An 11,012-nucleotide genomic window follows, 5' to 3' on the forward strand; every position below is an offset into this window, starting at 1 on the left:
TTCTTAATCTGTTTAATAGGGTGCAGCAATAACAAGCACACCCAAAATTTGTTTTATTGAAGTTGCTAGTGGTTTTGAGGTTAAAAATAATAACACATTTTCGTATGTATTTTTTGGAAGAGCTGCTCATCCTGAGGAAAAGGTTGAGCTTTGTTTTATTTAGCACAAATACCTACAAGTGTGCCGCTGAGCCAGGCGCACGGATATAGAAAATAAGACCTACCTGGTTACTACCCAGAGGAGCTCAACCCCAGCGGAGGCCCACAGATGCATTTCGGTGGCAGGTGAGGTGGATGCACTGCTCCCCAAGGAGGCGCATGCAGTGCTCCCCAAGGAGGCGCGTCCAGCCCAGCCCCAGCTCTCGCGAGCTTCCTGGAGGAGACGACGCGTTGGAGTCCACAGCCAGAAACCCAGGGCCTTGGGACTTGTTCTGAAGTGTGCCTCCTAATAAAAACATTAAGCTATGTCACAGTAAGCTAGTGGATTACATCATGTATGTCCAATGGCCAAAGTTTTTCCTAAAATGACCCTAAGATTAATACCACGTGGTATTCTATATTAATGAAAATCGGCAGGTATGCTGTGCTCTTGAAGAGCTGTTTTTAAGTTAAGTTTTATCATTTTTAGATTGCTTTAGCAGCAATGTTGTTTTGCTCTAGTTTTAGATTTAGAGATGAACTAACTGGAAAATTGTTCAAAGTGAAAGGGCTCAAGGTGCAATCAAAATTAGAATACCGGCCGGGCGCGGTGGCTCACGCCTGTAATCCCAACACTTTGGGAGGCCGAGGCGGGCGGATCACGAGGTCAGGAGATGGAGACCAGCCTGGCCAAGACGCTGAAACCCTGTCTCTACTAAAAAGACAAAAAATTAGTAGGGCGTGGTGGCACGCGCCTGTAATCCCAATTACTCTGGAGGCTGAGGCAGGAGAATCACTTGAGCCTGGGAAGCCGAGATTCTGGTGAGCCAAGATGGTGCCACTGCATTCCAGTCTGGGCGACAGAGTGAGACCCTGTTAAAAAAAAAAAAAAAAAAAATTAGAATACCGGTTTCCCACCCCCTCCATATGTGACTCTTTCCTAAGAAGAAATTGTATGCATTTGATGTAGTTCATAGTAGTTCATAACGGGCACATCTGTGTTTTTCCCTCTTAATGTAATCTATAAGCTGTTGTGCATTTATTCAAGGCTTAAAAAAGAACACCACTGACCAAATGACAGTGAGCATTATGTATTAGGGCTGCCATAACGCAATATCACAGACAGGTGGCTTAAACAACAGAAATTATTTTTTTCTTAATTTTGGAGGCTGGAAGTCTAAGATCAAATTGTCAGCAGGGTTGGTTTCTCCTGAGGCGGGTCTCCTTGCAGACGGCCACCTTGTATTGTGACCTTGATTTCTGTGCTCGTGAATCCTTGCTGTCTTCTTGTAAGGATACCAATTGTATTGGATTAGGGCCCTACCCTTATGACCTCATTTAACTTTAATTACCTCCTTAAAGGCCCTGTCTCCAAATAGAGTCACACTGGAGGTGAGGGCTTCAACATATGAATTTTAGGGAACACAGTTCAATCGGTAATACATTAGAACTGTCTATGATAATTTGCAATGGCATGATACATATAAAAGAGACTGAATTAAAATGAGTGGATACATTAAACACTTAGACGTGAAGATAGGAAAATATATACAAGTTTTAGGAAAAAAAATTAAGGCAGAATGCACCATATTGAGGTATGGGGGAAAATAACATAAACATTCAGACGAGTAATTTGAATAACCTTCCACAAACTTAGAAATCCAAGAAGCATTCGTCAGTTCCTAGAATAGTTGCTTAAGTATATGTCATAATAGGTTGCCAAGGAAATTGTCATACATCATAGAGGGAGTGAAGTAGTTCCCAGTCATCTTTATCCCTTTAGGCATGGTTTATTTTCTGAGCAAGGAGTCATCATGGGAGACCTTTTTTCCTTATTTTGGGAGGTAGATCCTCCCCCCATACCTTTAAATTGTGCCATTCCAAATCAGGATTATGAATGCTGGAAGGATGACTCTTGTGGGACCATAGGGAGCTTCCTGCTTTGGTATTTTGTTATCGTATTTGTCCTGATGTTCTTCTCTAGGGCTTTTGTCTGGGTAGGATATCTTTTTTTCATTTTAAATAATATGTTTACTGTACACTAGGAAAATTTCCATAAAATACATTTACTATACTTTGATGAAACTACTTTTAAAAGTTGTTTAGTTTTAAAAATAATGCAATCTTATTCTGGAGAATCCAGGAATATGGAAAAGGATGAAGAGGAAAATATAAAGCTACAGTTATCCTCTTTCCCAGAGATAACCACTGTTAACATTTTGGAGTATGTTCTTCCAGTTTGGTTTTTTTCTCTGCCTTTCCCAATATATCTCTCTCCATTTCTCTATCTTTGATCTTACATGGTTGGCATTATATTGCATATATTTTCATATCCTGCTTTTTAAGCTTAATAATATATCAGAAATACTTCTTTAAATTATATTCACTCAGCAGCACTTTTAATGACTGCATAATTTTCTATCTTTTGATTGCACCAAAAAATTCTGCAAGTTTGAAACATTCAGATTGTTTACAGTTTATCCATCTGCTATGTAATGCTGGCATAAACCTCCCTGCTGGTTAATGACTTCCAAATCCCTTTTCTAGCCATGTGATTCTAATCAAAGATATGAAAGTTGTCATATTGATAGGATACATGCTGTAGGATTTTGGGGTTTTTAGAATGAAGCAATACGCTTTCTGCATAGAATAAGCAGAACTAGACTAAACAGAACTAAAGTCACCACTAAAATGCCATCGTCTTAAGAATGAGATATCCCACTTTATCAGGACTGTGATGCTTCCAACATATTATGAGTAACCAAGCTCTTTTTTTTTTTTTTCTTGAGATGGAGTCTTGCTCTGTCACCCAGGCTGGAGTGAAGTGGTGCAATCTTGGCTCACTACAACCTCCGCCTCCTGGATTCAAGTGACTCTCCTGCCTCAGCCTCCCTTGTAGCTGGGACCACAGGCGCAAGCCACCACGCTCTGCTAACTTCTGTATTTTTAGTACAGATGGGGTTTCACCATGTTGGCCAGGCTGGTCTCAAACTCCTGACCTCAAGTAGTCTGCCCACTTTGGCCTCCCAAAGTGCTGGGATTACAGGCATGAGCCACCGTGCCCAGCCGTAACCAAGCTCTTATAATTTGCTGACATGATATCCTTGCTGGCCATTAATACCAGGCTGATGATTAAGAAAACCACCATCATTTAGCATTATAGCCAGAGGCCTGGGCTGGCAGTGGTCAGTAAGACTTAATGCTCTATGAGCTCTGGATGGGGTGGAGAAGGTTTGTTATGTCCATGCCAGCTGGATTCCATTCTAATCAAAGACTCTTTGATAACCACCACCTCCTGGTGAAGAACTTTCATCTGAAGTCTAAATGCTTCTTAAGGTAAATACTTTGCCAAAAGGAGATTTAGAATAGTGATAGCTTATATGTGTCTTAGACTCCCTAGCTAAGTATATTGAATTTGGCCTGGCAAGCAAAGCTACTTTAGAAAATTACCAAAAAAATTTCATCATGAATTAAGAGGTCTAAGCTATTTTTTTTATTTTTATTTTTTGAGATGGAGTCTCGCCCTGTTGCCCAGGCTGGAGTGCAATGGCACGATCTTGGCTCACTGCAACCTCGGCCTCCTGGGTTCCAGTGATTCTCCTGCCTCAGCCTCCCGAGTAGCTGGGATTACAGGCGTGCACCTCCATGTGCAGCTAATTTTTGTATTTTTAGAAGAGTTGGAGTTTCACCATGTTGGCCAGGCTGGTGTCGAACTCCTGACCTCGTGATCCACCCGCCTCGGCCTCCCAAAGTGCTGGCATTACAGGCGTGAGCCACCATGCCCAGCCCAGTCTAAGCTATTTTTTCTGCTCCCTTGCTTGCAGCAGCTCTTGGGAGTCATACAGCCTTGAGCTTCCAGGACCTCAAGAGAGCATGTGGTCCAGCCTTCTGTTTGTAGGCAAGTAAGTTATCATTATCCCTCCCCCACCCATTTTGTTACTGATAAGCCCCAAGGAAATTAAGTGACTTGTCCAATGTCACAAAAGTGTTAGTGACAGAAGGGGAATATACCCAAATTTCCTGTCAAATTATTTGTTTGCTTCAAAGCATAGTTTGAAATGTCCACTTAGATCTACTCAGTCCTGATTAAAACCTTAATTATTTTAGAGGTTTCATTTTTCACTTTGTACTCTTGTGGCAGCTACAATCGGCTAGACTGCTTCTTCTGAAGGGTCCCAGATTTGAAATCTGAGAACCATATGAGAGCTAGTAAAGGAGGATGGAATTTTTCCTTCACTTTGAACTTCTTCATTTTCTCTGCTAAACTATGAGGCTTTATTTACAAACCTTGAAGTAATGGTAAAAGTGTGATGGAAATGTGGTGGTAATTATCCTCCAACATGAAGCACGCTGATTTCCTCTGAATTTGCCACTTTTTAAAGTGGCATTTACCGTTTTGCTTTCAGACTATAAATACTATATTTAGTTTATATTTTTATTTTGTGTTTATTCAGATTGCTAGTGCTGGTATTTTTCTGGACAATAGTAATCCAAACTCCTTACTTTGCTTATGTGGAAACTGAGCTTAAGAGGTGTTAAGTGGCTTGGAAAAATCAAGAGTTGTTAGTGGCAGAAAGAGAGCCACGGCCCACATTTTCTACTCTGCCCCTCAGGGCAGGCACTCCTGCTGTTTTCACTCACTGAGTCACAAAGACAGTTAATAAAATGCTTTTCGTAACCACAGTTCGTATGATCCCACTTAGTTTAATGCAAAATCTTTCTTTTGATTTTGTGGTTATGTTTTGATTTGACATCAAATGTGAGAGCTTTCTGTGGAAATGATATAAGCCTAATAAGTGTTTTTAAACACCTTCTCCTGTCTATTACAAAAGTACACATTATATAGAAAATGTGGAAATTATAGGGCAGAAGACAAAATAAAATAAAAATCACTCCAGATTATGTAGAAATAACCAACTACTGTTAACTTTTAGGTTTATAAACTTCCAATTATTTTGATTTTCTTTACATGTATTAAATTTATTTTTTTCCTTTTCTATAACCTAAGTGATACATATTAAATTTAAAATATTTAAGCCTCTTCCAAAAGCATTTTTTATAAAGTGGTATCTTTTTTTTTTTTTTTTTGAGACAGAGTCTCGCTGTCACCCAAGCTGGAGTGCAGTGGTGCAATCTCTGCTCACTGCAAGCTCCGCCTCTCAGGTTCACGCCATTCTCCTGCCTCAGCCTCCTGAGTAGCTGGGACTACAGGCACCCGCCACCACACCCGGCTAATTTTTTTGTATTTTAAGTAGAGACAGGGTTTCACCATGTTAGCCAGGATGGTCTCGATCTCCTGACCTTGTGATCTGCCCGCCTCAGCCTCCCAAAGTGCTGGGATTACAGGCATGAGCCACAGTGTCTGGCCAGAAAGTGGTATCTTAAAAGTGAACTCCGCTTTCAAGATTTTTGGAGAATGATTGCTGTAACCCAGAAAACAAAAAGGCACCTCATTAAAGATGCTTGCCTACCATTGCAGAGATCAGATATTAAGAATGAGCCGAGGATCTTAGATTGCAGTTATAAATACCGAACTTGGCACTTTTCATCCCAAAGAAACTGGACTTCCACATAAACTCATTTTTTTCCTAATTGTAGACAATTTGAAAAAATTAGAAGAGAAAAAGTCCATTTCACCACTTAAAGCCAACCATAGCTATCACTTTTATATGCTCCTTAAAGTCTTTTTTTTCATATTTTAAGCTAATTTGTGCTCATGCTGTATATACAAATTTGCATCTTGATGTTTAACCCAGTATGGTAGCACACTTATTTCCTCATGTTATGACATACTTTTATTATAATAATTTTACAACTGTTTATTATATAATTGTACCATAATTTACTTAAACCATTGTCTACTTTTGAATTTTATATTATCCTAATTATACTGTGATGAATGTTTCTGTGGACAAAGCTTTCTTTCTTCTGAGGGTTATTTCTTGCTGGTAGATTCCTGGAGAGAGAATTATATGTCAAAGGTGTTAATGAAAATTTCTAGTTTTTGTTATTTTCTGAAAGAGTTGGTTTATATCTGTGTCTTTTGGCAAAATCACTTTCAGCATTAGAAAGTGGGACACTAATCTGAAAAATGGGACAAATATATTTATGGAGTATTGGGGGGCAGAATATTTGAAATTGAAACTATTCAAAGAAATCCATTTCTTTTGGTTGCCGTATTCACAAATAATATATCATGATTACATTTTGGAGGAAACTTTCGGAGGGATTAAGGAGATATTAAGTTCATGAATTCAGGTAAAGATCTTTGTGTATGGTAGATGTCTTCTATCTTAAAGAACTATCAGTAATGTACCCTGATCAAGTGTCCTTTAAGAACTAAACTAATCTGGGCCGGGCGTGGTGGCTTACACCCGTAATCCCAGCACTTTGGGAGGCCGAGGCAGGTGGATCACCTGAGATCAGGAGTTCGAGACCAGCCTTTTCAACATGGAGAAACCCTGTCTCTACTAAAAATACAAAATTAGCCGGGCGTGGTGGTGCATGTCTGTAATCCCAGCTACTTGGGAGGCTGAGAGGGGAGAATCACTTGAACCTGGGAGGCGGAGATTTCAGTGAGCTGAGATTGCACCATTGCACTCTAGCCTGGGCATACAGAGCAAGACTCTGTCTCAAAACAAAACAAAACAAAACAAACAAAAAAAAACAACTAAACTAATCTGAGTACTATCAAATTTTTTAAAACACTACTTCTCTGTAATGTAAATGGGTACAGGAAAGCTTTATAAGCTATAGCTCCTTGTCAATGTTATTTTGTCTCAAGTCTGTTCCATTTTGTTTGGTCCAAAACATTTTGGTAGATTCTGCTATCAAAGCATAGTCTTAATGGGAAGTGGAATTAGGATCACTATAACAGGAACTCAATACATACTGAATTAGCTTATTATTTAACTCAGTAAGTACTTGTTTAAACTGAATGTTTAAAATTAGACATTGTCAGGCTGGGCCCAGTGGCTCATACCTGTAATCCCAGCACTTTCGGAGGCCAAGGCGGGCAGATCACTTGAGGTCAGGAGTTCGAGAACAGCCTGGCCAACATGGTGAAACCCTGTCTCTACTAAAAATACAAAAATTAGCCGGGCGTGGTAGCGGGCACCTGTAATCCCAGCTACTTGGGAGGCCGAGGCAGGAGAATCACTTGAACCCGGAAGATAGAGGTTGCAGTGAGCTGAGATCATGCCACTGCACTCCAGCCTGGGCAACAGAGTGAGACTCTCCAAAAATAAATAAATAAAATAATAAAAAAACCCAGACATTATCAATGGGCCTCAGCAATAGTGTTTTATAACAAGTACATATTATCAAAAAACAACTGAGATCACTCTTACTAACCTATGTTTCTGAAACAGATGTCTGAGGATAAAAAGGATGAAGGCAGTGGGACAAGTACTTCAGTAAGGAAAGGTGAGAACCAGTGCATATTTGGTGTTGGACTATGAGGGGAAGAATATGTGTGGTGTTGCACGCCTGTAGTCCCAGCTACTCAGAAGGCTGAGGCAGGAGGATTGCTTGAGCTAAGCAGTTCAAGACCACAGCTTGAGAACATAGTGAGACCCAGTAACAAAAAAAAAAAGAAAAGAAAAGAAAAAGAAAAAAAGAATAACGAAATAAAGACAAAGAAAGAAATTTGTGCTGAATGTGGAAAGCAAAAAACAGAGATGAACAGCCAACAGCATTGTAAGACTTTGCACACTAGAGGAGGCCCATTGGGGTTGGGTGAGTTTTTGCTTTGGACTCCCTAGTGCAGAGGGACAGTTTAGCTGCTTAGCAAGAAGCTGTGAATTACTGGGAGGTGGAACTCAAGTTCTTTTTTCACTCCTTAGCTCTCTCCCTTCACATTGCTTGCCCTTCCCACATCCTCATGGTTAGTGCTATTACAGGATTATGAACTGTCTATGACATCTTTTTCAATAACCTATAAGCAGTGGTGCACTGGTAAATGTTTAACAACTGGTTCTCCAAAACTCCTGTGTGTACATATGCTTACTAAAAATTTTACTGATATAAAGGTTGCACGTCATCTCAGCACCTCCGGAGACTGAAGCAGGAGAACTGCTTGAGGCCAGGAGTTCAAGATCAGCCTGGAGAACATAGCAAAACCCTGTCTTTTAAAAAAAGAAAATTAGCTGGCATGGTTGTTCGCACCTGCGGTCTCAGCTGCTCAGGAGGCTGAGGCAACAGAATCACTTGAGCCCAGGAGTTCGAGGCTGCCAGTGAGCCATAATCGTGCCACTACGCTCCAGCCTGGGCGGCACAGTGAGTCCCTGACTCTAAAAATTTAATAAATAAATAAATAAATAAAAATAAATAAATATATATCACACCATTTAAAATAATAAAATATACACTACTCCTTATGGCCAATTTCATATAGACAACTGATTCTCACAAAACGCTCTCCTTGATTTTTGCCAGACCCTTGCACCTTAGCCAACCATGGCTGCAATTGATGAACAAGTATAGTTCCAGCGTGAATGTTATTTTCCTCTAAGTTAAGGAGTGAGATGAAAATGAAGCAGAAGATAGATGTATGTTGGAGCTTAACTTGGTTGTCAGTGATGTGAGTGACTTATTTGCTGGAATGGATAATAGTTCTAAAATACTGGAAGAATATTTCCTCATTTTGCAGGGTTAGTCACAATGTAGTGGCTGCAGGGATGATACTGAAATGTAATATGTAATCTTCATTAGTAACATATTCTCCATCATTTTCTTAAGCCTAGACAATTAACAAAGCCATACATCAAGCCCTGATGTTTAGTGTTTGCTGATTTTTTCGTGGTATAAATACCACCAAAGCTGATTTTAAGCTATCCACCTCATGTCATTGAACATGGAGTTGGGAGGAGATGTGCAGTAGTGCACCCTTAACATAGAATTTCCGCCGGGCATGGTGGCTCACGCCTGTAATCTCAGCACTTTGGGTGGCCAAGGAGGGTGGATCTCCTGAGGTCAGGAGTTCGAGACCAGCCTGGCCAACATGGCAAAACCCTGTCTCTACTAAAAATACAAAAAAATTAGCTGTGCATGGTGGCACGTGCCTATAATCCCAGCTGCTGGGGGGCTGAGGCAGGAGGATCACTTGAACCTGGGAGACAGAGGTTGCAGTGAGCCGAGATCGTGCCACTGCACTCTAGCCTGGGCAACAGAGCGAGACTCTATCTCAAAAACAAAAAAACAAAAAAAAACAGCATAGAGTTTCCAACATCCAAATACAACAGACATAAAAAACCAGAAGAGCACATAGCATAAACAAATGTAGTAAGATAATTAGGAAGTGATGGGTTTTGAGTATTACCTCTATTTTTAGTAACTGAATTTATTGTAAGTTGGTATAATTTAATTTTTAATAATGGCTATGTTTAACCATCTCTCAAAATTCCTGAAAGTTTATCAGCTCTTCTGAGCAGGTACAAGCCAACTTCCGCACACCACTACATAAAGGAAAGATCCTTCTTAGTTCCTGCTCCCCAAATCACATTGATATACGTGCTTGAATCTGTAAGACTTCAATTTTCAAAGGGAAAAAAGAGTTCTTCCCTGGAAAAGTTTAGAGATCTTTTCCTTTGATCTTATGTTTAGCATCCACAAAACTTCAAAAGTGATATGTCAAGCATCTATCTAAGCTCTCTGGTCTGCAGGAGTTGGGATATGGTACTAGAAAATGCAGTCAGCTGCCAACACTTGCAGGTGACTGGAGAAAAGCAATGGCTTGACAACTGGCCACTAAGAGTGAGCTCACACGTGCACAGGCTTCTTAAGTAATAGGAATTCATAGTAACCAACAATATTACTAACTTGATATGTTTCATTGGTTGTTAGCAAGCAAAGAGACTTCCTGTAAGCGGCAAAGCAAAGACAGTGCCTGGGATCCCTCACAAACAATGAAGAAACCAAAGCAGAACCAACTTACCCCTGTAACCAACTCAGAAGTGGCTTTGGTCAATGCCTATCTTGAACAAAGACGAACCAGGCGCCAGTCTCAGTTCAATGAGGTGAACCAGAACCAACATGACAGTGATACTACGGAGTGTGGCAGTGAAGAGTCTAACTCAGAAGCCTCCTCGTGGAAGGAGAGTGAAAGTGAACACCACCCATCACCAGACAGTATTAAGAGGAGAAAAATGGCTCAGAGGCAAAGGAATCTGGGAAGTTACCAAATGAGCGAAAGGCACTGCCTCCACTGCAAAGCCTTGAGAACCAATGAATGGGTTGGTGCACCATTCCCAACAGAAGCCTTCAGTAACACCGCCAATGAAAGGAGACAGTCAAGAGGAAAGTTCCATATCTGACATTAACACGAAATTTAGTAAATTTTGAATTTTATCACGTTCTTCCTTCACTTGAAGCCAAATGAAAGAGATGAATAAAACATGAAAAATCACCAGAGCTATAGGTGAGGAGACTTTTACAACAAAGTCTCTCTACCAACAAACAAAAACATACTTGGAACCCAAGAGGTAAAATCTCACACAATTCTTCGTTCCAAAAAAAAAAAGGCCATCAAATGTGTTTATGGCACCATTGGAACACCAAAGATCTATATCTGCTATGATTTTTTTATTTGAAATAGCACAAGACAGATATTTTGTGCCTCGAGTGTATGTATTTTGTTTATGTCTATAATATGAATAAGAAAGCTCTTTGAAAATATGTTATTTATGTTGAGAAACCACTTAAATGTATTCAGATGTTTTGCTTATCTGACTGACTGAATGAACTAGGTGAAGTTGGTTGGAATAGAATTGCCCCATCCTCTCTAGGTTTGACCCTACAAGAACTGTATTGCCACACATGTCAGCTAGGGGCTGGTGTGGAAGAGGAGCTCAAGAGGCTGGAATAAGATCTGATTCC

At 40.2% G+C, this 11,012-nt stretch overlaps 2 protein-coding genes across 2 annotated transcripts in view; one reads left to right on the plus strand and one right to left on the minus strand.

The window, feature by feature from the left end:
- TMEM209 (transmembrane protein 209) overlaps positions 1 to 434 on the minus strand; it is a 41,766-nt gene extending 41,332 nt beyond the window's left edge. Inside the window, exon 1 of the mRNA XM_019031742.4 lies at positions 224 to 434. The gene's annotated coding sequence lies outside the window, so the exon portion shown is untranslated. The remainder of the gene's footprint in view (positions 1 to 223) is intronic.
- A 1,466-nt stretch (positions 435 to 1,900) lies between these two features.
- Positions 1,901 to 10,757, plus strand: SSMEM1 (serine rich single-pass membrane protein 1). The gene is made up of 3 exons (XM_004046212.5): positions 1,901 to 2,134; positions 7,508 to 7,562; positions 9,981 to 10,757. The coding sequence occupies exons 1-3, from the start codon at positions 1,952 to 1,954 to the stop codon at positions 10,448 to 10,450; spliced, it is 708 nt and encodes a 235-aa protein (XP_004046260.2). The 5' UTR covers positions 1,901 to 1,951; the 3' UTR covers positions 10,451 to 10,757.
- The last annotated feature ends 255 nt before the right edge of the window (positions 10,758 to 11,012 follow it).

Source organism: Gorilla gorilla, chromosome 6 (genome assembly GCF_029281585.2).
Source record: "Gorilla gorilla gorilla isolate KB3781 chromosome 6, NHGRI_mGorGor1-v2.1_pri, whole genome shotgun sequence".
NCBI classification, from domain to species: domain Eukaryota; kingdom Metazoa; phylum Chordata; class Mammalia; order Primates; family Hominidae; genus Gorilla; species Gorilla gorilla.